The sequence below is a fragment of the Marmota flaviventris genome, chromosome X (genome assembly GCF_047511675.1).
Source record: "Marmota flaviventris isolate mMarFla1 chromosome X, mMarFla1.hap1, whole genome shotgun sequence".
In the NCBI taxonomy this organism is placed as follows: domain Eukaryota; kingdom Metazoa; phylum Chordata; class Mammalia; order Rodentia; family Sciuridae; genus Marmota; species Marmota flaviventris.
Genome location: NC_092518.1, coordinates 99,967,785 through 99,995,642, shown reverse-complemented (window position 1 = coordinate 99,995,642; position 27,858 = coordinate 99,967,785). Strand labels below are relative to the sequence as shown.

General features: G+C 31.6%; 1 protein-coding gene across 1 annotated transcript; it reads right to left on the bottom strand.

Moving 5' to 3' along the window:
• Window positions 1-437: 437 nt before the first annotated feature.
• Window positions 438-27,534, bottom strand: Slc6a14 (solute carrier family 6 member 14). The gene is made up of 14 exons (XM_027933030.2): window positions 27,487-27,534; window positions 26,365-26,530; window positions 23,397-23,528; window positions 21,435-21,596; window positions 20,374-20,509; window positions 16,004-16,136; window positions 14,322-14,462; window positions 9,493-9,721; window positions 8,079-8,204; window positions 6,577-6,695; window positions 5,817-5,916; window positions 5,496-5,605; window positions 2,060-2,227; window positions 438-584 (listed from the first exon to the last, which is right to left on the bottom strand). The coding sequence occupies exons 1-14, from the start codon at window positions 27,532-27,534 to the stop codon at window positions 438-440; spliced, it is 1,917 nt and encodes a 638-aa protein (XP_027788831.1).
• Between the last annotated feature and the right edge of the window lie 324 nt (window positions 27,535-27,858).

Here is a 27,858-nt window from a genome sequence, read left to right as displayed (position 1 = left end):
ATGATGTTTCTAAGTGAGGCCCTTAGTTTGTAAGACATCCTTTTAAATACACTGATATTCCCCCAACTTGTGAAAAAGAAAGGTTGTATGTTAAGAAAATAGAAGAAATAATAATTTTCAAGTTACATAACAGAAACAGCTCAAAATAAAGCATTCAATGTATTAGAAAAACATTATGGTAATATTTTTTAAATTTCACTGTAAAATAATTGTGTGCATATTATACAGATAGCTAATCTTAAAAGAAATATAAGCACATTGTTAAACATTAATAGATTCACATTTTATATTACATTCCTGCTTAAGGGTGAAAAATACTTATTACCCTATTGTGAACATAGCATATATATTTTTCTACTCAGCTAACATACAAATAAATAAAAATTACCCCTACTCTAAAATCACATTATACAACAACCATTTTTAAAAATGAGGTCTCATTCTGGTTTTCTGCTGTCACTAATAGTAGGTATTTCATGGTCAATCTCTTTCTTAGGCTCTACCATGTTTTTATATCTCTCCCCACGATGTTGTTCCAGGTATGGACCCCAGTTAGGAGCTGATTTGCAGCAGCTTACAATGCGCTGAAATGAGAAAAACAAAAAATTCCTGTCTTAGAATATAAGTGTTATAATCTGCAAACAAATATTAAACTATAACTTAATTCTAACATTTTGTTTCTTTGCTAACAAGCAAATATTTTACTATGCTTTAATTTTGACCATATTAAAGTTGCCTGCAAAAATTAAAAAATGAAAAGACAGATTAGACTTTATTGCATATATGATTAACTATTTGATCCCATTCCAAAGAAGTAATTTATCAAATAAACTAAAATTAAAATACAATTAAGAACTAAGATAATCAAGTAACAAGCCAGAAGATAAAAAATGAAATAAGAATCATAGAAAAGTTGAAAAGTGAATCTAAATTCTTAATAATGCAGTCTACTAAGAAGAAATTAAATAAATTGTTATTACCTACTTGTACTGAATATTAAACTATATTTTCATTTATAATTTTTAAGTTTCTATGCTAACAATAATTAAATAGCAAATTAAAGAGTTAAATAATCAATAATGCAGTCTAAGAAGAAATTACAATCAAATAAATTATTACCTAAGTGTTAATAGAATCATACTAACAATCAAACTAATCAAATATGTAAATGACTTCAGAAGGCATGTGAGCTCATTAGAGTAACAGGTTCACTTACAGTTACCTTCACTGAATTTACATGATTTCCATCTGGCTTTGAGGTGAGGGTGAGATGAGGATCTAAACTAGTGTATAGTTGCATGTGGTTTAAGAACGAAGGAAAGGAAGTTCCAATGTCAAAATATTTATTTGGATCCTTCTAGTAAGAGGATTTACTTAATTTAAGGCTCCTTGTCATTATTCTAGTAAAAATTCATAATCAAATCTACCTGCTAAGCCTCCATGGAGAAAGGATGATCCAAGGTCTACATAGGGTTTGAGATAATTTACCAAGCCTATTGCAGTCTAAAAACACACACACACACACACACACACACACACACACACACTACTAGTACTTGTGTTATAACCAGATGAGGCTTTAAAAGTAAAGATTATGGGGCTGGGTTGTGGCTCAGTGGTAAAGAGCTCACCTAGCATGTGCGAGGCCCTGGGTTCAATCCTCAGCAACACATAAAAATAAATAAAATAAAGGGAAAAAAAGTAAAGATTATGTATATAAAAAGCAAATGACTTTCTACAATGTACTGAGTTATCCCAAAGATATCACAAGTCATTTGCTTTTTATATTTATCTTAACTGGTGTATGTAAGTACTGTAATAGGTCTTGATGATCCACTAACAAGACAGACAAGACTTCTCACAAGGCGCTTATAGTCTAATACAGGGAGACAATGTAATGTACTAGTAACAGATGATTATATCAAGTATAGAAGTAGTAAGAAGAAAGAGTTATTACTTAATTGCATATAATCTCATATTACTGCCATATAAAGTAAATTAATGTTCATTTTTCTGACAAATAATTTATATAAAGTATTTTACAATTTAATATGCTTACTTGAAAGATGTTTCCTTCAGCCTGAACTATTTTTATGATAGCAACAATTGGAATCCAAATAATGCAGAAAATAATCATACACCAGCCCAGAGCAACTCCCCAGTCAGGGTATGAAATTTCACCATATGTGGGTCTCTGAAATTTCACCAGTGACCATATTAAAATTGCCTGCAAAAAGAAAAAAAATGAAAAGACAATGCTATAGATTAGACTTTATTGCATATATGATTAACCATTTGATCCCATTCCAAAGAAGTAATTTATCAAATAAACTAAAATTAAAATACCATTAAGAACTAAGATAATCAGGTAACAAGCCAGAAGGTAATAATATGAAATGAATAAAATTTCTATTTTTACTTTGAATAAATTCTTCCAAAATTTAATACCACCATAAAAGATATAAATACTTGTTCCACATATACTTTGGTAAAATACTTGACTAGGACTGAAAGTAAAATAAATTTGAAATTTTTTATTGAGCTTTTAACTCTACTAATTTAAATATTTTTATATTTTTATTTTTAATTGATTCATAAAACATTTAAGTATACATATTAATTGAGTTATGTTTTGATACATAATGTTTAAATCAGGTTAAACTTATTTGTCTCTTCAGACATTATTTCTTTATTGTTAAAACTTTGAAAATCCTTTCTTCTAGCCCTTTGAAACATAAAGTATACTATTATTATCTAAATTCACTCTTCTGTGCAATGGCATACCAGAACTTCTTGTTTCTATCTAACCATAACTCAGTACCACTGATCAATATTTAATAATACTGCTCCACTACACACACTTTTCCTGGTCTCACTGTTCTAGTTTTCAATATCCACGAGATCATATTTTTTAGATTCCATGTGTGAGTAACATCATGTGATACTTGTCTTTTTGTTCCCAGCTTATTTCACTTAACATTATCTTCAGTTCTATCCACATTGTTGCAAATGGTAAGATTTCATTCTTTTTATGGCTAAATAGAATTCCACTGTATATATGCACCACATTTTCTTTATCCATTAATCAGTTAATGTATACTTAAACTGTTTCCATTTCTTGAGTATTGTGAATAGTTCTGCAATGAATATAGGAGTGCAGATGTCTCTTTGACCTACTGATTTTGTTTCCATTAGATATATACACCAAGGAGCAGGACTGTTGGCAAGGATGTGGAGAAAAGGAAACCCATGAGCCCCATTGATAGAAATGTAAATTAGTACAGTCATTATGGAAAAGACTATAGTGGTTCCTCATAAAATTAAAACTAGAACCACCATTTGATGCAGCAATCTCACTACTGGGTATATATCCAAAATGAAATTATAATTCATTTATAATAACATAGTTTTATTCTATGCTATAGCTTGCCAGCATATATTTTAATTCAATGAGAATGTAAAAGTAGACATTAGTGGACATGCTTCTCTTCTTGCTTAGCAATTGCTTCTGTTATTTTTAACTGCAGAGAGCACCCCTTCACCTCAAAACATGGATTTGCACAAACACTACGGGTACATACTTATGAAAGCACACTTCACTTCCAGCCTCTTTCTGGGAAAAAAAATCAAGTTTAGTTAATATGGCAAAAATCTGAATCATAAAGATTCCATCACTTTAAGGCCCAGTTTTAGAATGTTTTTTTTTAAAAAAAAAACCTACTAGAAACGTTGAGGTATCAAAATTATTTATAGAAATCTGTAAAGCAAAATGAAACCCAAAAATTGCCTACTAATTTTCCTAAATTTAGCTGACTTTGTTTTACTAGAAACAATAAGAAAGCAATAGATTATAGACATTTTTATAAATAGATATGCAAGTATAATTATAGAATTGAGTGGGTATATTCCATTAATTTAATTACAGTACTTCAATATATTTCACAGTTATCATAATTGTATATAATTACAAGAGGATGAATGAAGGACATTGGAGTCTAATACACAAGACTTTATATAAAATAGATGGCAATGTGTATCATTTGATATTTAATATTTTAGCATTTTAAAGTAAATTCAAAAGTTAGACCTGTGTAATCAATGAAAATTAGCTGGTTAGTAGTCCAGTTGGATATCATAAATTGATAGGGGGCTTATTATGTTATAGAGATTTTGAAATAACAGGAGTGATATTTAGTGGCACTTTCAGTCATTCAGCAAGAATATGAAACATATAAATATTTTAATTCATCACATTCAGTCCCAAACTATTTACTATGTAAACTAATCAATTCATGTTTAAAAAATAAAAACACCCACTAAAACAATCAAATATGATATTTCAGATATTAAGCAAATATCTATCAAATTATTTAATGGTCTTTTCTAGGGAAACCTTGGAAAGATGAAGGCAATGAAAACTAAAACACATCTGTGAAGCTTTGCCATCAACCCAAATCTCACCATTACCTCTAGTGCATGGCATTTCTCCATCTCATGAAATGTTTCCTACTATCCATTTACTTTCCTAGACTATTATTTGAAGATTTCATGTCTATATATCATAAAATTAATTAGACACCATTTGCTTTCCCTCAGATTTTTTTTTAAATTTTTTATTGTTGGTTGTTCAAAACCTTACATAGTTCTTGATATATCATATTTCACACTTTTGATTCAAGTGGGTTATGAGCTCCCATTTTTACCCCATATACAGATTGCAGAATCACATCGGTTACACATCCATTGATTTACATATTGCCATACTAGTGTCTGTTGTGTTCTGCTGCCTTTCCTATCCTCTACTATCCCCCCTCCCCTCCCCTCCCCTCCCCTCTTCTCTCTCTGCCCCCTCTACTGTCATTCATTTGTCCCCCTTGTATTATTTTTCCCTTTCCCCTCACTTCCTCTTGTATGTACTTTTGTATAACCCTGAGGGTCTCCTTCCATTTCCATGCAATTAATGTCTCTTGAAATAGGTGAATTTATTTTAGTAATTTTAGATGTAAAATACTTCCCCCCATAAATAAAAAAAAAATGCACACTGTAATCCAAGTGCTGTCTTAGAAATCAGTATATTTAAACTGAATTTCTTGAAGGCATTATCTGGCCTTTTCTATCTTACTCTTTTCTGTACTTGCAGAGAGGTTGAGAAAATTATTGATGGCTCAGTGTATCTGTTAGAGAATGAGAAATTAATTTGTTTTTATTTATCTTGTTGATAGTTTTTATCCTTTTGATAATTTTATGTTATTAATAACTTTTAAGTCTATAGGAATTTCTTTATTTTCTTAAATGGTAAATGTTTCAACCCATGGCCTCAAAAATAATACTGCAAAGGAAATTTAGGCAGCTTTGAGGCACCACTCACAAATACTACAAAATGTGAAAATCAGTCTAAGTTTATCCTAGAAATATTTAAATGTATATATTATGTGAATTGTATATATTATATAAAATGTATATATTATATAAATTCATGGTATAATATTACTTACAATCAACAAGACAGGTGTAATTACAAACCAGCAAGCTCTCCACCATAGCCAGAATATCCACCTCTTTGCTCCAATCATCATTTCTATATCTTCAATGAATCTGTTTCCTCCTACAAAAAAAAAAAATGTCAAAGAGTACATTGAGCCCTTACTCAGTGGTTCCTCAATCATTTTTGTCCAACATATTTTTCTACATCTAAACATTTTCCTAACCACAACAATGTAAATAATTTTATTTATAATATATTATACTTTACTATTACAATAGTCATTTAAACTATTTTACTAAAACTTTTAAATAATTTTAAAGTCATTATTTACCATAAATCCAGATGATTCCTATTATTTCCAATATAGCTGCAATCAAAATGCCCCATCCGGCACAGAAGTGATCAATCAGATTAACCCAATAAATTCCAGCCTACCAAAAAAAAAAAAAAAGCCAGTTACTTCTAATTATTTTTGTGTTTGATGAAGTGCTCAAATTGAATCTATTAATTTTTTCTTATTTATTTATTTATTGTCTCTTTTTAGTTATAATATATATAATTCTAGTTAGGACCCTATTCTTGTGGATGTACATGATGGTGGGATTCACTGTGTTTTTTTTCATATATGTTCATAGGAAAATTTGACCTTAACATATGCTCCTTAGCTTCACTTCTGCTAAAATATGGAAAAGAATGTTTCAAATACAAACAAAAATGTGGTTTTAACTATCTCAAAAACATTTTTTCTATACTGAGTTATTGGGAAAAAATAAGCATTTAGAAGAGCTGATTGTCAAGATGGTATGTAATATCTGTAGGCTCTATAGTAGCTGCCAAGAAACTTACAGTGTATGTTTAAAGTCTATAATCTTGTTATAATCTATATGAAATTGTCATTACTGGGCCTCTTCCTCTGTAAAATATTAACAAAGTTACAGTGGGAGGAAATGGTCTAAAACTTGAAAAACCTTAATCCAAGTAGAACTTAGACTTTTCACTAAACACCATCTTAAATCTTTTTTTTTCATTTAGATTCTGACATATGTCCCAATTAATACTTTTGTCTATGAAAAGAAAAAGCTGTAGTATACCTGAGTCACACAGACGAGACCAAGGAGAAACAAAACCAAGCAGCAACCCAAAGTTATAGGAATCCTCATTTTCTTCATTACTTTGGGAAATAAATCTTGAATTGTTGTTGTAATTGTTTCTTTGGTGGGAAAAAAATGACATATGTCAACTCAGTAAGGTTAATCACAGAATTCAACTTCTATTAATCACATTTACAAATATTTGTGGAGAATATACTCTGAGCCCTACTTATTTTTGTTTTTGTTTTGATTTTTTGTTTTGTTTTGTTGGTTTGTTTTTGTTTTTAATCTTAGAGTCCTTTATCTTACAACTCACCACTTGTTGATTCTGATGAAAACAAAAAGCATCTCTATTTGTTATCTGTTTTATAAGGTTTTTTTATTGGTGACAACTGTAAAGTCATTGGGGGGCTAAAGTAGTTTGAAAAAGAGTTATAGGGAAGGAAAATTCTAATGAGAATTTAATCAGGTGCATATTAGAATTAGTTGGCATTGGAGATAAAAAAGATCTTAGATTTAAGAAATAAATGTATCCATTAAATAGGGAACTGGCTAAGAGGAGAAGGATGAATAAAAGTATTAGGAAATGTATTTGAGATTTACAAGGACTTTAAAAGTCAACTAAAGGAACCTGGATTTTGTCCTATAAAGAGTAAACTATGAAAACTTTTATGTAAGAGAATGATATGATGAAAACTATTTCATAATAATTGGTTGTATATCTTAGTGAAAATTCCTTTGTGTAACATGAATAAGGATAGTCATTGCAGCAGTGAGTGTCAGGGGAAAAAATAAGGAATCCAAATGCCTAACAAAATGGCAACAGATTGTTGATTAAATTGATCTATATGTCTATGTAACAACATGGATTCAAATACATGTAAAAACCTGTCAGAGTAATATATATAATACATACACATATATACACATTAACTTGACATTTATGTGAACTATTTAAATGTATCTTATTTACGGATATATGTACAATGTATGCAAACATAGACTAAATAACACACAATCCATGGTGATGGTTGCCTCTAGGAAAAAACATGTAAATTATATTAGTAAGAAACATAGGGGAGGGGCTGGGGTTGTGGCTCAGTGGTAGAGCACTTGCCTAGCACATGCAAGGCCCTGGGTTCAATCCTCAGCACCACATAAAAATAAATAAAATAAAGGTATTGTGTCCAACTACAACTAAAAAATAAATATTAAAAAAAAGAAACATAAGGAACATAAAATTCACCTGTAATCATTTGTCTTCTAAAAATTATCTGAGGAAAATATGACATAATATTGTTTGTTCCTTTTGAGTGTCAAATAGATGTGTAATTTATATTTTTCCATACTTAAATTTTAAGTTAAAAAAATGATTCAGAGTGGCCGTTAGAAGAATTAACAGCTAAAAGGAGGAATAAGGGTAAGAAAAAGGATGTTTTCAAGTAGTGGAAACATGAATAAAATATGAGGGTAATGTTAACACTGGAGGTATTATTACTTACCAATGGAAGCAAACTGAGAATCGAGACCCAAAGTTAAAAGCATGAAGAAAAATAATATGGACCAAAATGGACCACCTGGGAGTTGGGCTAGAGCTTCTGGATAGGCAATGAACGCTAGATCAAAACCTAAGAAAAATGTATGGTGTTTTAAATTAGTTGTCAAGAAAATTCACATATTTGGACACTACAAAATTCTCATCTTGATTTGGCAATGCAATCCTTGACATAATTTCTTTACCGACTATCTCACATTCACTTTTTAAAGTGTTTAACTTGGTTGTTGTGCAATATTACATTGTGAACATGGGACATGAATTAAGCTAGTGCCTATTTCTCCCATAAGAAATTTAACTATTTTAATGGTTTTGTTCAACTGATTTCCTTTTAAGATTGATGAAGAGTAACAATTGTCTGTATTGTAGAAACATAGATTATGTCACTTTATCTCAGCTTAAAATTCTAAAAGAATTACACTATCTAGAAAGATATACGAATGGAACTTTTTTAGTCTTTTTCCAAATGTTTACCCAGAATCATTATGAGCAATGCTGTTTTAATCAGTTTATGGACACCTGCAAAACTGTATGTGAAACTATAGATTGAATCTTGTTTTCTATTTGCTGCTACATTTAAAGATGCTATTCATTTTGTTCCATTTTTATTATGTGATTGTCAGTTTTAACTATTTTAAGTTTCTCTCACTTTCCAAAGGACTGACTTAGAATTTAAAAAATTAGCTTCTAGTCTAGGATCTTTCATGTTCCAAATATTTGACCATCTTCAAGATGTAGATGACATTCCTGTGTATTAATCCCTTATGAGGAGCTAGATACAAGAAGATCTCCAGGGGCTTTCTCTAGTCCTGAAATTTTGTTATCATTTATCAGTATTTCCATCAAATTATACTAACTATAATAAAATTTTAATAAGGTGGTCTTAAAATTATTCTTTCTAAGAATCTCTAGCCAAATAATTGAACATTTTAAAGTTAAGAAGTTCATTAGGCAGATTCCTTTAAAGCTCACACAGCTGTATATTCAGAATAACTGGAATTTCTATATGATATTGATGTGTTTAGAAATTCAGATCTGATGTGTAATTTGCATAGGGGAATTTGAAATATGTTTTCTCTCTCAAAATACATGGAACGTGCTTACTATAATGCCTGAAACTTGTAATTGTGCAGGAAGTGGTTCATACTAAACAAAATCCAGAAAAGCAATGTGTCTTCTTAAACAATGTTTCTCGTTTACATAAATCATCTAAGAATTATTATATCATTTAAACAAATTGCATTATATGAAATGATAAAGAAAATACAAGATCCTAAATCATTAATATAAATTGCTATCAACCATATTAGACTTTAAGTGAGCTACATTAATCAAATTTTATAACATATAGCATTACATACCTGATTTTACAACTTGAGAGACTTCCTGTCCAGATATATGAGCCATGTGTCCCAATATAGAAAAAATAGCAAATCCAGCAAACACACTAGTGAGGCAATTTGTCAAACAAACTACAATGGCATCAGAAAAGCAGTTGTTATTGAACTTATTGTAAGATGACAGAGCAACTAAGCCACCCCAAGCCACTGAAAGGGAGTAAAATATCTGGGTGGCAGCATCTTTCCAAACCTGCAAGAGAAAATTAAATTTTATAAACATGTGCTCTTAATTTTTCATTTGTATAAAATATTTCATATATATATAAATACATATTATAAAACAATGAAATGAATACCAAGTACCCACTACCCAGCTTAATAAAATGTTATTAGTCTCTTAAAGCCTTCTTGTGTCTCTCCCTAACTGTATCCCCCTTCCTGCAGTGCTGACTGGAGTTTATCATTTCCTGTTCTTTGTGTTTAACTTTGCTTGGTTTTAAACTCATAAAAAATCATATTAATGGATGTAAACTTTACAATTTACTCTTTCATTCAGTAATATTAACTTTTTCCAATATCAAGTTGAGGCATATAAAATTTCAAAATTTTGAAATTCAATAATGAAAGAATACAGGCAAATTCATGTGGCTCAATTAAATACATGTGGCTTTAATCATTTTTTCACTTCTCTACTGCCCCAGTGTATATATCACAATTTATCCTTTTTTCTGTTGGTGGACATTAGGTTGCTCAATATTTTGTTATTATATAGCTATGAACATTCTTGTACCTGCATCCTTATAATCTAGGTTGGGAAGTATGATGTCAAAAAGTACATGTATTCTTTCTTTTACTAACTCTGAAAATTGCTTTCCAGAATGACTGAATCACTTTGTACTTCTACAGCTCATTTGAGAGTTCACATTCCTCTACATCCTTGCTAGCATTTGGTCAAAATTTTTAATTCAATCCAATCTAGTGGCTGTGAAATAAGAGTTCTGATTATTCTTGTTACATACAAGGGTTAGTGTGGTTTTAAATATTTATTTTCCATATGAATTTTTTTCCTATAAAACTTCTGTTCAGTCTTTCTTTTTTACTTGGGTTATATGCCTTATTGGATTTCTAGGAATTCTTTATGTAATTTGATTCTAATCCTTCGTCTATCATATACATTGAATTTTTCTCTCAACTTGTAGCTTTTTTTCACCTCATTGTGTTTTTTGATGAACCAGAGTCTTTGTTGTTGATTTAACATAGCTGAAGGTATCCATCTTTGCTTGTATGTGTGGGCCATGATGCCTATTATTTAACAAAATACTGCCCAAGGTTATAAAGATACTACTTATATCTCATTCTGAAAGAAAAAGTTTTGCTTATCTATTAAAATTTCAGTTCACCCTCATTTTTATTATGCATATTAACACATGGTATTCCTAGTATCCTAAGTGGGATATCAACAGTACAAGTATAATAGATATTATCAATCACATATATTCAATATGAATTGTGTATCGGTGTTATCAATTGGATAATCATTCTTTCCCCATTGATCTGCATTGCCAACTCTACCATATATCAAGTTCCATTTAATTATGAATCTAATTCTGAGATTAATATTCTATTCCAGTGGTCTATGTCAATACCTATGTACCACTCTATTTTAATAAATACAATGTTATAATATTGTTTCACATCCAATAGGACAATTCCTCTTCACTTTTTCTGTGTTGAGAATTTGATTGGAATTCTATCAACACTACATATCAATTACAGTCACATTCTATTGACTCTACATATAGAGTAATAATAAAAACACATTCTTAGCATGGCTAGTACTTGCTGACCCCTCATATTTCATTAATCCTACCCCATTTTCATTCCTCTTTTCACAATTTACCCTTTCTATGTTTTTGTTAAAGGTCATTAATCAATTTTAGAAAATGATTTAGGTTAATCCATTTTAAGATTGAAATGCTTTGATATAGCATTACCCCAAAAGGAAAAAAAAATAGTTATGCTGATTTCAAATAATAGAGCTGGTATATATTGAGGCAAAAGTGTTTTTTTCATTCTTTAGAAATCAGATTGATCAGTATAACATGGTGACTAAGTGTTCTGTCTCTGGAGTCAGAAAAATGTTTACATCTAATACTTCTCACTCCCTTTGACCTCACTTTATTTAACCTCTTTAAGTATGTTTCTTCATCTGTAAGATAGATTTTAATAATAACAATAATAATAGTAATAATAATATCATCCAAGTAATGACATGAGAAAGAAATGAGATAATACATGCAAAGCAACTAATAAGATGCTCAATGATAGCTGCTATTGTTATTGTGAGAAATAAAATAAGTTGATGTTCAGTTTCTTATATAGAAGTTAAAAGTAATAATTTTCCCCTTCAATATTATTTCAACAGAAGGAAAGTTGTTAGAGAGTAAAACATTACTAGGTCTTCAGAATACAATTTAATGTTCGATTGTAGGAAGTCAGCATGAAGCAAGATGGATGGATAGATATATGATAAGACATAGAAAAACAGCTAGAAGTACATGCATAGATCAAGGTTATTTGACTTACATATAACAAAATCCTGTTAGAAGCAAAATGCCCTTTTATTTATTAGGTTGTTTTCCAACTTAAGAGATAAATAGCATGACTCTGAGCCTCTTTCACTTGATATATTATGTATGCATATGGGAGCTGGAGGTGGCTATAACAGTTCTGGGATATGTAAGAATGCTACTCTATACCATCATGTTTTCTTCGATTACAAACAAATATGGACAGAAATTCCAAACATAGTTATAACCCCCTTATCAATCAATCTCATACATACACAAGATTATTAGGGATTATGAAATCTTAATTCAATTTGCACTAACTGTGTACACTTGACTCAATTTGAATCTTTCTGGGTCTTAATTTCATCACCATAAAATGAGGGAGTTAGTAAAATATTCTCTGAAGACCCTTCTAATTATTAATTTGTACAGTTATCTATTTTCCTGGAAATTTCAGTAGAGTTCATATATTCCAAGAAAAGTTTAAAGTATATGCTTATTATCTCGTGTTTAGAATATGAATTGTGAGGAATAAAAAACATCTAAGAAAAACAATTCTCATTGCAAGCAAACCCAAAAGAAGAGTGGGGTTGTGTTGTATTGGGGAGTAGATGGAGTAGAGGAATAAATTGTATCTTTCACAAGGAGTTTTATGTATAGGTCTGATTTTTTTAATAAAGACATTGAAGCACAGAACAATATAAAATAGTCATGTATGTTTTTCAGGAGAGTTTCAAGGAAGTACAAAGACAAGATGTCTGAAGCTTGTTAAAGCCACTTAAAGAATATCAAAGAAGCTTTTCCACTTTGCTCAAAGTAATGAAGTTTAAGAAAATGGGGGGTCTATTTCTTAGGGAAAATGTTGCAACTATAATATCATAACATCAATAGTTGAAATAATTGGATATTAGTTCTTAGTTATATGAGTTTACCATTTCTAAAATGCATTAACTTGTTTTATCTTGTTTAATAACCTAACAGAGAGAAGGTGATGAATCCCAACTACCGTTTTATTTATTTCTCATTCACCACCGAAAATGGTCTTTGAGTTGGGAAGAGATTAACAAACAAGGTTAAAAAGAGTGAGGTCCAAGATAAATGAAGAAATGCATTAAGATGGCCTGTGGACACATCAGAATACATTAACCTCCAAGACTAAAAATAATAAAATGTCATAGTTCCAACATAATTTAGAGCTATTGTGGTTCATCATTGAGTGAAAATTATTGGGCACAATAAAAGAACCAAAGACCAGAAATTGGCATTTCATATTTCAAAAAGGTAAATGACAGGTTTCAATGACTAAAAGCTAATGACTTGACATTACTTACCAGAAATATCCCACAACAATTAATTAAATATCTGATTCCATTTTAAAAATGGCTGGAAATTAGCATGAGTTCCACAAAGAATACCATAGTAATCTAAAAGTAATATCCATTTTGGTCAGTACTCATGTGGCAGATATTAACATATTGTTTCTTGACTTTAACATAAGATTGTGAATTTTTAGCTGACCAGAAGCTTAATATGTGCCAAGTATGTGATGCAACTACTAAAAGAGTGAAAGCCTTCTTAGGCTGTATCAACTGAATAGATGTATTATTGTCAACATTCTCTGTAGTTAAAATTGTGAAAGATTTTTATGTACCCACGACACACAGCCATTATCTGGAGATAGACTAAGTTTAAAGGGGATTACCCAGTTCATATTCTTGGCACATGTTTACATTTTTGGAATAAATTTTAGTTAGAGAATGCTTAATCCATGTCAAATTAAAACACATTAATCCATATGTTTTAATTTTTAATCCATTAGGCAAAATTTGATCTTGCTTTTGGAATATTAACTTATGAATACAATTAAAAAGAAAAATTAAAAATGCACACTAGACCATTAAACTTTCAACAATGATCTTTAAAGCTACTATGAATTTACCCAATAAATCACATAGTACTAATCATCATTTGCAGGTATTTATGCTTAAAATATTGTTTTTCACATTAATAAACACCAAACCCTGTTGGTCAAGCAAAATCATTTACATGAATAAAACGATTGTTTAAATTCTATTGTTAAAAATTATGTTCTTAAATCCAATAAGATAATTAAGATCATGTTACATAAGTTAATCAGAAACTCTAGTAGACAGAAACTCAAATATATTTAACTAAATATTATTTTACAAAGCACAATGACACTCATGCAACCAAAGAGTTTTGGTATATGATTTTAAGATTTACCTCCTCAGATAACATTAAATTCAAATTAAGTCTTACCTCTGCTTCACTGAGTTTTGTAAAATTTGATTGTGCTCCAATATAGTATGAAATGCCTTTTGATGCACCCTCTAGAGTTGCACCTCGTATTAACAGAATGAGTAAGACCACATAGGGAAAAAGAGCTGTAAAATATACCACCTACCAAAAAGATAACAAAAGCCAATGTTATATTTAAAGCACAGTATTTAACTGTATATAGGTAAAATTATTAGATGGATGAGATTAGTAAAATAAAGTACTGGAGATTTTATAAAGTTATTAATAAAGGTACTGATAATACCTGTACCAAAGTTGGCATAATTTCCTATTTCTATTCTCACTTTCAAATCATCCATTTCAAAAAAACCCTTTGATGTTGAAGCAGTATTTCCTAAGCTCATGTTGTAAATAAACAGTACATTAGCAGTGATAACTTGTGATCTATTTGGAATGTTTTCCTAAATATATATGTATAAATGTCTAAGAGGACTGAATGTCTCCTTTCAAGAAAATTATTGAGGTGAGAAGGGAAATGATTTAAAAAATCTACAATAATTAGTACATATTCAGCTCCTAATAAGAAGGAAAATATCTTATAGATATCCAAATCTCTTAAATAATGTATTAAAGTGAACACTGAACACTTGTTACTTAAAGCTACCATTCAGAGTGTTTGATAGCATACAAATACACTGCTTCTGTCCTAAATAATATATGGTTCCAGATGAAAAGATTTTGCCTTTAAGGCTGGCTTTTCATTAATGTGGATTATTTATTTGATCCATAGTTGTCCCATGTTTGATAATATGCCCAAAGAGATTATTTAAATAAGTCATCCAGAGACCAATAAAAATTAATTGCCAGGATGAATGGCCTGTAATGGACTCTTCCAATATTAACATCAAAAAGGAAGCAAGGGCTTAAAAACTGTGCCTTTAGAACATGTCAGAAAGTTTCCACTGTGTTTGTGATGTTCACAGTATTTTTTGTGATGTAACTGCATGTCTCATTATGACTTAACATCAGTTGAATTTGCTGGATAATGTACTAGGAATACAAAGATAGTGTCCACAGTTATCTTGTCCTCTACCTTTAAGAAAATTTCAATCTAATAATTAAAGAACATTCCCTTTTCTGGGTACCATGTAACTGTTCACAGAGAAAATTTCAGTGTTCTTTTAAATTGCCATTGTGCTCTCAGAAAGTCTTTTAAAAAATAAAACAATGAAGAGGGAAAATGTAACAATATTTTTCAGAAGAGGTCTTTCACTGAGATTCTGAGTCAATATTGGAAAACTTTCATTTAGAAAAATAATTTCATGGTATTTTTTCTATTTCTTTCCAACAAGGAAGTCTTAGTACTATTTACTCCACATGGATCTAGACTTGTCAAACCAAAAATTACGACACTATATAATTCCACTCAAGATGCTTATTTATATAGTAGGTCAGAAAACAGAAAAAAATACTCTCAAGCTTCACAATTCTGTAGCAGCACAATTTTAGTATTAGTTTTTGTTCATTTTAACAATAGCAATGATCCTATGTATTTACTTAAAACTAAAATCCCTATTTAGAAAACTTTCGCATGCTCATATGTCTCCATTGTAGAAAATATGCATCTGATAATTGCTTGAGTTTGAACTTCAATGAAATTGGAAAGCAGCTACCATCACTAATTAATGTATTTTCCAAATTACCTTGCCAGAAGACTTGATTCCTTTAAATAATGCTGCTCCAACTATGATCCAAGCTAGAAGAAGGCAAAGTGCTAAATACCACACAATTTCTCCAGTTTCATCCAATCCATTGGACCGTTGAAGTGCCACTTTACTGAAACACATAAGCCCTTTTATGAACACAGAATCATTTGTCTTTAAAAATATTGAATTTTTTGAAATAGTTTATCTAAAGGAAGCTTCATGTGTATTGTAGATTATTAATACATCCATGTCCTGTGAGCCTTTTGTTGACAGATTCTATTGTATAATTATTCATTAAAATGCCAGGATCTGAACTTCAGGGTTAACTACACCCAATTTAAATTTCCAAAACCTAGAATAAGAAAGCTACTGATTCCTTTCCCCCAATGATTCCCCCTACTAATTCAAATTTCTTTATGTAAAGAAATTAACCTTATATGCCTTCATTTGACTCAATACAATATTTTTTCAAATTAAAATGATGAAGAAAATAGCTAAAATTGTATCGAATATTTCCTTATTCCATACTTGTAGATATTATTGAACTCAAATGGCTGCTTTATTCATGTTTTTCAAAAACATTTGGCAAAATTCTATGATTTTCCACAGCAACATGTATGGATCTAGAATTTTAATTCTTAGCTGGCTGATTGAGAGCATTCAACATCAAAATTTTAAAAATTCATATTTTATAAAACAGTCTATAGGTTCCTCAAAAAATAAAATAAACAATAAAAATATCATCTAGTTCAGAAATCCTGCTAGTGTGTGTGTGTGTGTGTGTGTGTGTGTGTGTATATATATATATATATATATATATATATATATACACACACACACATGCAAAGGACATGGAATCAGTATAAACCTGCACTATTATATTTATTAAAGTATTATTCACAATAGCCAAGAAATGGAAATAACCTAAGTGTCCATGAACTGATGAATAGGTAAAGAAAATGTGGCATATATACATAATGGAATAGTATTACACCATTAAAAAGGATGAAATTCTGTCATAACAATATGGACAGAACTGGAGGTCATTATGTTAAGTGAAATGAATCAGGCACAGAAAGACAGATATTGCATGATTTTACTCATATATGGTATCTAAAAAAGTTGATCTCATAGAGCTACCAGAGACTGAGGGGAGTAGGGTAGGAGAAGATGAACACTGGTTACTAAGTTATAGTTAGGAGATGATCAATGGTAACTAAAATGATCAATGGTTACTAAGTTATAGTTAGGAGAAAGAAGTTCTGGTGTGTTATTGCAGAGTAAAATAACTATAGCTAACAATAATGAATTATATATCAAAAAGCTAGAAGGAAAGACTTTGAATGTTTCTATCATAAAGAAATGAAAACTGATAAAACACTCGGGAGTTCATCTAACCAAGGAGGTAAAAGTGTATGATGAAAATTATGGAATTCTGAAGGAAGAAACTGAAGAAGACATTAGAAGATGGGAAGATCTCCCATGTTCTTGAATTGGCAGAATTAATATTGTCAAAATGGCCATACTACCAAAAGTGCTATATAAATTTAATGCAATTCCTATTAAAGTCCCAATGACATTCTTCACAAACTAGAAAAGAGAAGTTCTAAAATTCATTTGGAAGAATAGGAAACCCAGAACAGCCAAAGCAATAGTGAACAAGAAAAGTGATGCTGTAGGCATCATAATACCTGATCTCAAATTATACAATAGAGCTATAGTAATTAAAAAACCAACATGGTATTGGCATCAAAATAGATGTAAAGACCAATGGAACAGAATAGAAGGCACATAGACAAACCCACATACTTAACAGTCATCTGATACTTGACAAAGGTGCCATAAATAAATTTTGGAGAAAGGACAAACTGGATAGCTATAGGAAGAAAAATGAAACTAAATTTCTCTCATCCTGCACAAAAGTCAAATCAAAATAGATCAAGTACTTTGGAATTAGACCAGAAACATTGCAACTTCTAGAAGAAAACATAGGGCCAACACTACAACCCAAGAAATAAAATCAAGAATCAGTAAGTGGCATGCCATCAAATTAAAAGCTTTGCACAGCAAAGGAAACAAGAATGTGAATAGAGAGACTACAGAATGGGATAAAATCTTTGCCAGCTGCTTCTCTGAGGATTAATATTGAGAATATATAAAGAACTCAACAATTTTAACACTGAAAAAAAAATCAAAAAATTGGCAAATGAACTAAAAAAATTCTCAAAAGAAGAAACACAAATGACCATGTTCAACATCTCTAGCAATCAGGGAAATGCAAATCAAAACAACACTAAGACTTCACCACATTCTCGTCAGAATGGCAATTAAGAACACAAATAACAGCACAATTCACAGTAGCTAAACTGTAGAACCAGTCTAGATGCCCTTCAGTAGATGAATGGATAAAAAATATTACTCAACATTAAAAGATAATAAAATCATGGTATTTCCAAGTAAATGGAGGGAGCTGGAGAATATAATGCTAAGTGAAATTAGCCAATTCCCAAAAACAAATTCTGAATGATTTCTCTGATTTAAGGGTGCTGATTCATAATATGCTGCAGGGGGCGGGGGAGGAGGAGGGGGGGATTAAATGAACACCAAATAGGGCAAAGGAGAAAAGGGAAGGGAAGGGGCATAGGAGTAGGAAAGACAGGTGGAATGCGATAGTCATCAATACCCTAAGTACATGTATGAAGACATGAAGGATGTGACTCTACTTTGTGTACAACCAAAGATATGAAAAATTGTGCTCTATATATGTAATATGAATTATAATGCATTCTGTTGTCATAATTAACAAATTAAAATTTAAAATTTTTAAAAATAATAAAAAGTACACAAATAATAATAAATGCTTATGAGGATAGGGGGAAGGTATACTGATACATTGTTGGTGGGACTGCAAACTAGTATAACCACTCAGGAAAGCAGTATGGAGATTTTTCAAAACACTAAGAATGCAATTACCATGTGACCCAGGTGTAGTACTCTTTGGTATTTTCCCAAAAGAACTAAAATCAGTATATTGTCTCAATACAGCCATATCAGTGTTTATAACAACATTTCTCACAATAGCTAAATTATAGAAACAACTCAGGTACCCATCAATAGATGAATGGATTAAGAAATTTTGGTGTATATATACACAATGGAGTTTTACTCAGCCATAAAGAAGAATGAAATTAAGGCATTTGCTTATAAATGGATGGAAATGGAGAACATCATGCTAAATAAAATAAGCCAACATAGAAAATCAAAAGTCAAATGTTTTCTCACATGTGCAAGCCAGAGTAAAATAAAGGAGAGAAGACTGGATATTACAAAGATATAAGGAAGGTCAGTAATATACAAGAAGGAGATGGAGAGGGAGAGAGGAGGGATGGGAAAGGGGAAGAAATGTGTAATGAATTCTTAAAATATCATGTCATGTGCATATATAAATATACCACAGGGAATTTCTCTTTATGTATAAGTAGAAACAAGCAATCAAAAATTTAAAAAAAAAGTTGAGTGAAAGGAAGACCAGTAGAGGAAGGAGAATGGAGTGGGATGGGGGTGAGGGTTGGAAGAGAAAAGGGGAGGATCCTGACCTGAAATAGAATTCAGTGCATATATTTTTTTTTCAGGATAAACCCAACTACTATGTATAACTATAATGCTCTAATAAAAAAAATGCTAACTGAAGAGTTAGTTGTGTTTAACTTGATTTAAACATTATACAATGTATAAATGTATTGAAATATCACATGGTAGCTCATTAACAGGCACAATTTATGTTTTTTCTGAATCAGTTTAAAAAATTAAAATACAAAAAAATCATATAGGGCATTTACATGTGGATGAGGAAGAACTCATTCAACAGTAGTCAAGGATGTAAGGTAAGGTTAATGGATCAGTATAAGGAGGACTGATTTAAAGTTAATAAATTAAATATAACCCCAAATATCTAATCTTACAATACAGTTGCAACTGTAAAAGCCAAATAATTAGGAATTGCAGCTTTAAAAAAGCAATTTTGCTCCCAATATTACCTATCATTCAAATGTGCATTATTAGAACTTGCAAACTTATAATTTAAAAATTGACTATTTTTTTTCTAGTAAATAAAAAATAGACCATTAGTGTCGTGCCCACTGAATAACTCATTTACATGAGAAACATGGTTAACTCTGAGCTAATTTTGCAAATAACTACTATTCACCTAGGATAGGTAAACATGTAAACATTTGAATCAAATGAAATATGCTCGTTCCCCTTTTGTATATTTATATGAGTTAAAGAAGGTACTGATCAACATTCCATTTTTGTTTATAAACATTTTTAATAACATGTTTAAGAAGTAAATCCTCTAATATACTTACTTCCAGTATTGTTCACTGGGAAGCTGCCCTGGCTGATAAACTTCACTGCCATTGATGCAGGTAAAATTGTTGGCGTGTACCCAGCTCATATTCACTTGCATCTCTGTACCATGTATACTCACATTACAGTGAGTTACTAAAAATTATAAAAAAAGAAATACAGACACAGATGTGAATTGAGCTTTTGAAGAGTACTTTCCTGGAAAAAAAGTTACTGATAAATATTTAAGTTACTGACTAAATTGTTAACTTGGTGAAGGTAGAATAAAACATTCTACAAGTAGAAGGAATCATGTACATGCAGCATCTTAAATCTTCTCTACTCCTAAGCTTAGAGTGAATATAGTACTATTTGCCTCTTTAAATTGTGATAGTATTTATACTATTAACAGTTATAGAATAACTATAATTGTTTTCATTGAGATTTAGTGCTCTAAAAACTTTTAACAGGTGGACTTATCTATCTAAACTATGTAGATAAATTGATGCATTCAAATTTCTCAAAAGCAACAAATCTTTATAACTTTAAGCTCTGGTGTATATAGGTAATCACAATGGTAATAGCCCACAACATTGATGCTACTTATCCCAAAGATTACCATCATATTGACATGGACAAAACCCACTGTTTCCTGAAACACACATTATGGATAGCACTTTTCTCTATCAGTTTCCCATTTCCTTGCTTCTCTTCTGCCCAGGACTTAAGCCTGTAAGAAGTACTCAGAGGCCTGGTTTAGCCTTCCTTCCTGCCCTCAAATATTAACATGTTAACTAGTTTTCAGATCATACATGCTATATTCTGTTTTAACCAATGACTTATAGCCTACTTAAAATTGGACCTAAATTGATGCTACTTATCCCAACAATTAATAACACCTATTGTTCCCGGAAAAACATACTCCTACTACTATGGATAGCATTTTTTTCTCTTTATTACTTTCTAGTTTTCTTACTTCTCTCCTACCCAGGAGGATTTAATCCTTCAAGCTTATTTAGAAGATATAAAAGAATGATGTGGAGATGATAATATTTTTAAAAATTAAATCAGTGAAATTTACCTATAGGTGTCCTGCTACAGTTACTGTCTGACCAAGAAGAACAATTTTTCCATGGTAGTTCACTTTGAAAAGAAGCAAACATGTAGTAAAGACTATAACCAATTATGACATTGTAATAGATTGTCACAAAAATAGATATCAGGACCATTGTAATTCCCACACCTGGAAAAGATAAAAATTAAACAAACTTAAGTGAAATTTATTGTACTAACTCATAAAAAGAAGCTGCATCTTAATTTCCACAAAATCTATTTTAAATTTAAAAAACTGTTTCAAATAATTCTTTTTCTACTTTTGCAGGGGGTGGGTTAGAAGAGGTCAGGGATGGAGAATGTAATACTGAGTAGTTTTATTCCAAAATTTAAAGCTATTTCGATGATTGGTTTTATGAGACAGTTTTTCAGTTGATTAGAAAAGGCATTAAGGTCAAGGGAAGAAGACCTGTATTAAGCAATCAAATTTACATAAAGCCTATGTCTATTACTCTTCCTCACTAAGTCTATGAATTCTTATCAGAGTGGACAGTGTGGCATTAAAAACATTCAAAGTCCATGAGCTGGGGCTGTGGCTTAGCGGTAACACATTTGCCTGGCATGTGTGAGGCACTGGGTTCGATTCTCAGTAGCACATATAAATAAATAAAATAAAGTTCTATCAACAACCAAAAAAAATATTTTTTTAAAAAAAATCCTGGATTAAAACCTTAAAAAAAACATTCAAAGCCCATATTCTATTGACACATTGACCAATATTTACATCTTCATCTATAAACCAACATTTTGACAGGCAGAAAATGAAGCCTTTGAATTAATGTTCTGAAGGGACATAGTACAGTATTTCTACAAGTACACGTAAAATAAATTGTATAATTCAGTGAAATTTGAACTTAAACCTGCAAAATTTCTTTAACTCAGTAGTTTCTAAATGCAGTTTAGCATACTGAATATAACTCCAATGCTTAAGACTAGCTTTTGAAGTAGCTTTTCTAGTCTTCCAGCACAATATTCTATTCACCTCACCATGAATTTCTTTTTGATGTCCCCTTGAGCTTTTTGCAAATATTTTTCAGCAGCTAGCAAATACTAACATGATATTTAATCTTCAGAGAGAAAGGCAGTTTGATATTTAATAACAATAAAGGCATTTTCAGCTTTACTAGCATCCTATTCTATTAGGAGCATCCAGGAAAAAAATAGTGACCTGCCCTTCAAGTTTTCTGAAAGAGGCTTTGTAAAAGATGTGCAAAGACAGTGAGACAAAGACTGCATATGAAGTATTTTAAAATCCAGAGCTGTTAAGTAAGTGTACAACAAGATGTGCCAAAAGAATTCAAAAGGTGAAAATAGAAAATAGTGGCATCTTTACAACCATCTCTACTCTCCCTTATAACCCTTCCCATATCTGCAGCCACACTAAACACAAACAAAAATCATTTCATTCATTTTATTCTTAAATTCCACTGTTACACACTATACAGAAAAATAGCAATGTGTGCTTCTTGAGCTCCTTTGGCCGGATTTTATTTTTTGTACTTTTTATTTTTTCAATTGCCAGATAAAATTGTATGTACTTTTCATGATGTTTGCAGTACATGTACAATGTGGAATGGTCAAATCTAGCTAATTAACAAATACATTACATACATAGTTGCCATTTAATTGGTGAGAACACTTAATTTCTAGTCTATCTTTGAGAGTATACTATTGGCATCAATTATAGTCACCATGCTATGACTTCTAAAATTACAGAGTTGTAGATTATAGATGTCTTGAACTTATTTCTCCTAACTCTACCCATACATCTTTTCATCTATTTCCCAACCTCTAGTAACCACCATTCTGTTCTCACATTCTATGAGATCAAACATGTCCAAATTTTAACACTTTTTCTCCCACATAGTGAATGCAGCTATATATACACATTGACCAATAAGCATGATGCTGAAAATGTTTTCAAACCTACCTTGAAACAATGGCAAAATCCTCCAAACTGAAACTGGACCTAAACTAGCAAATTGTCCCAATGAACACTCTAGGAAGAACAAAGGTAAACCAGCCAATGCCAGCATAATTGCATAAGGTATCAAGAAGGCACCTAGAAAAGGCAAAAAAGAATAAGAACAAAAATGCTATTACATTTCAAAATCTTCATGGCACTTTGACAACCAGCATAACATTTTAAGTGATACAGTAGAAACAATGTGTTCCAGGTTTGGGTCTCAAATTTACTACTTTCTATGATTCTCTAAACCTTGGATTTCTCATCTATGAAATGGTCATGCTAGTATTACCTAATGAAGTGGTTACAATTATTAAAAATAATAGTCTATAAATGTAAACTAGAGGAGTTGAATGATCACAGGTATGGAACCAGAGGGACTTAGGTTAAAATGCTGGCTCTATCACTTCTTAGTTATGTGACCTGGGGCAGTTTATCTAACCCATGAGCCTTGTGCACCTCATAAAAGTGGAGAGCAATACCAACTCAACAGTTTTGGGTAAGGGTTCAAATACTGGGCCTATATAAAAACAGTTGACAATATGTCAGGCATATAAATCGCCAATTTTTAATACAAGGTACAAATGCTAAATGTGGTTCAGAGTGGAAGTTATTATGATTAAGTTAATTATTCTCCAAATAGTCATGAGGCTCTTTACTCAATAAGAAATTTGTTGGTTTCGAGAGAATAATCTAAACTGAATAGTTAACTTTCACTTTCAGAGAAATTAATTCTTCCATATTAAATTATCCAGCCCTTCTCCCCCACCCCAACCCCTTTTAAAACTTTTTAATAGTTTGTTTTCTTTCTTCCTGCTTCTGGGCATAATATTGTTCATTAAAACCCTTTACCAGATTTTAAATTGAAGCAGAGACAGAATATTAAACTTATTAGTCAAATATTCTGGATGTCTTAGAAGTTTAATAAAAGCAATGTGAATAAAAATAGGATTAGATACATTTCATTTACTCATGTCTATAGTTTTTCCTCAAGTATTTTTCATATTATGATACTGTAACATCATAACTATGAATTATATGTTTTCCAGCCCTTAAAATAGATTCTATGTAAAATGATACAATCAAGTACAGACTCATATTTAAGTGACTTTACTTTAATGCTAACCCTGGAAGACATAAGGAAGAATGTTTGAATAGATGCTGCAATGGGTATACCATCACTAATATGACTAACAGAATTTTAAGTCCTACCAAAGATAAATATGAAGAAAAAAATAATACTAATATCTCTGATTATCTATAATAATAAAGTTTTACTAGCCTTGTGTGGACAGATTTTTTTAAGTGATTATTTTCCTTAGTTTTATATATGACTTTTCACCCATTATTGTATTTCATGACCAATGAAGACTATGATTGATAAGTTGTTAACATAGTGGCCACATACTATTAATACTACTGGTCTAGATCTTAAGACAACATGACACTTTCTCTTTCATAAACTGTTAAAAAGAATCTGCAGATTAAAACATTCCAGATTTACAATAGTTTTCCAAACCTGACCATATTTCTTAAACCTGATCAATTAACATTTAACAAATTCAAATTTCGTGTTACTTTTCTACCCTTGAGTGAAAAAAAGAAGGAATTGAGAGAGCTTAGATCATCTATGACCCAAATGATATCTTAAAAACTGAGAGTCAATAGGGCATATCAACTTTTAAAGGAAATGGCAAAAAAAGATAAATGCATATGCTAAATAATACTATTCTGTTTTGGCAATATTTTAAAATTCTCAATTACAACTAGTTTTATGCAATTCCTAGAAATTAATGGCAATTGTTCAGTGTATGTGTGCTGTCAAATCAAAGGGAATTTCTTATTCAAATCAGTGAGGTCAAGAAGCTCAAAAGGAACCTAATGCTTCTCTTCACCACACTGGACGTTAGGACATAAGACACCAAAAGGACTGGGATTTCTGACTCATTTGCCAACTCTTACATCAAACCCACTACTGAATGACCTAAGTCCTACATAGAGGATTTTATGCTACCCACACTTAAAGTGTTTAGTAAAGATCTTCTTTCTTAAGTATCTGAAGGAGAGTGTGAACATTTTAATTCATCAAATTAGCAAGAAATGGAACATTGAAATATCACAAAAAAATTCTATTGTACCAAGGAAAAATAATTACAGTGGCACACATTCACTGGTACCCAGTTATGAAATATGATGGCATGTCACCTTTACACTTCTAATAGAACCTGTAATTATAAGTAAATAAATATGGTGTAAGTGAAAAGATATTTCAACATTACTAAAGAATTGTGCAATTCATTTTATTTCCCTTTGCATGTCACCTCAGTTATTTTTTCTTCTAATTGATCCTACTTTAATGATGTTGCAAGAATAAAACATATAGCCTTGAACTAAACTCTGTTGCATCTTAGAAGGATCTCCTACATAGTCAATCCAATTTGGAATATGTATAACCAAAGATTGCAATTTAAAAATACTAAACCTTTAATTACATTTTATCATCTCTTTCCACAGTTAAAATAACAAAATGTAATGCCTTGTTTTAGTTAAGCAAACAATTCATTTGAGTCTCATAATAGAACTATATGTCCCTTTTTTTCTTTGATTTAGCTATAAATAAATTAACAACTTGAATTTGAACAGATTTTTCACAGGAAGATGTACACATTTTTTTAAAGTCCTAGTTGAAGATTATATGGGATCTTAAATCAGAAGCTCAGAAATGAGAGAAAACTTATCAAGTTTATATTTGAGAATATTTTGAAACAAGATTCCTAATTTGAGCCAGTAAACTCACAGTCTAATAATACAAGTAGTATGTTTGCTTTTCATCCTTCTATTAACTGAAACTATTGTATACCTTTATTAGCTCTTAAAGTTTCCTCAGAGGCACCCCAATTATAACTGGAGGAAAAAGAGGAAGAAAGAATACCTCCACCATTGTTGTAGGTTAGGTATGGGAATCTCCACACATTTCCCAATCCCACTGCATATCCAACCATAGATAGAAGATAATCCGATTTTTTGGACCAGTTCCCACGGTCCTGATTCTCATCATTTTCACCAACATGGAAATTCTCAGATGAAGCCGTCACCTTCTGAGGAAGGAAAAAAATATCTTTCTACCATTACAAATTCCACAGAAGCATAATTTCAAAAATCCATAGAGTTACAGAAATGGAAGAAAAGAAAGAACAAACCCTGTGTACATCCTATCCAAGGGAAATTCTTTCCAAAATCGGGGAGATTTCTGCTGGTAGCTGCATTTACTCAACGTTTTCTCCCTCGAGAAAAAAGTCTGTAGGTAGATATTTCTACTACTCCTTCAGCTTAAATCATCCAAAGTTTAGTGAAAAGGTTAAATGTCATGCCAGCATGAAAGGCAAACAGAAGAGGACAAAACAGGTTTCAAGTACAAAAGTCTTAAGAATGAATTAGGAAAAGTTAATGTTCTTGAGATTGTAGCAGATCTTTGAGAAGGAGGATCAAATGTAGCTTCTACTGGAAAAAAAAAAAAATTCACATACTCCCTTTCTTATGTGCTGACCATTTTGGAAGTTTGGAGTTGAAGGAAGTTTAACCTCTCTCCCCTGTCTTGGAGCATAACATCAAAAAGCCACAGAATAATATGCAGAGACAATTTTCCTGTCCCACCAGGTGGAGCAACTCTCTCTGCACTTGTAAGTGGGAGGAGAGGGGTTCTCTCTCAACCTGTTAAGTGCTCTGGGGTATCAAGGTTTCTTAGGTCAGATAAGGACAGTGCACTTTCACATTACCCTCCAGCATATGCCACAGTTTAGAGAAGGACAGAGAACAGGATTTTGTAGACACTTCCCAGGCTGAGGTAGTTCTAAGTCTCCTAGCTGCCTAAATAAGAACTGTTCTCTTGTTCCTCTACTCTATGGGGCTATCTGAGCACACCTGAAGATAATTGAACAGAAATGAAGAGAACAAGGAGCAGCCACAGAAGGCAAAACCTGAGACTAACTAACCCTCCCTCTTAAGTTTTTCCTTCCCAGGCCCTCCACACCTCCAGCAGCTCCCAGACCCCTACCTCCTTCCCCCTGCACTTGAAGAAGCTGGGGCACTTCAATTTGTCCATGGTTCATTCAGTCCCTCGGCTTGCTCCGCCTTGCCTCTTCTCACAGTCGGGCTGAGCTTGACTGGTAGCAGGTGCACACTCCCCGTTCCTACCTGCCAGAGTGAGCCACCTTGCCCAGGGGTGGGACCATTTATGGAGGGAAGCTCTCCCTTCCCCCTCCCAGGCTTCCAGTCGTGTCAATTACCGGAAGGGACCTAAGTGAGGCTCAGGTTTTTCCCCAGGTAATCCTGCATGTAGCAATTCCCTGCCCCGGCCCCAGGAAAGGGCTGGGCTGTGAGCGAGCAAGCAGAGCTGCCTGAGCCAGGATGACTGACAGCCTTTGAC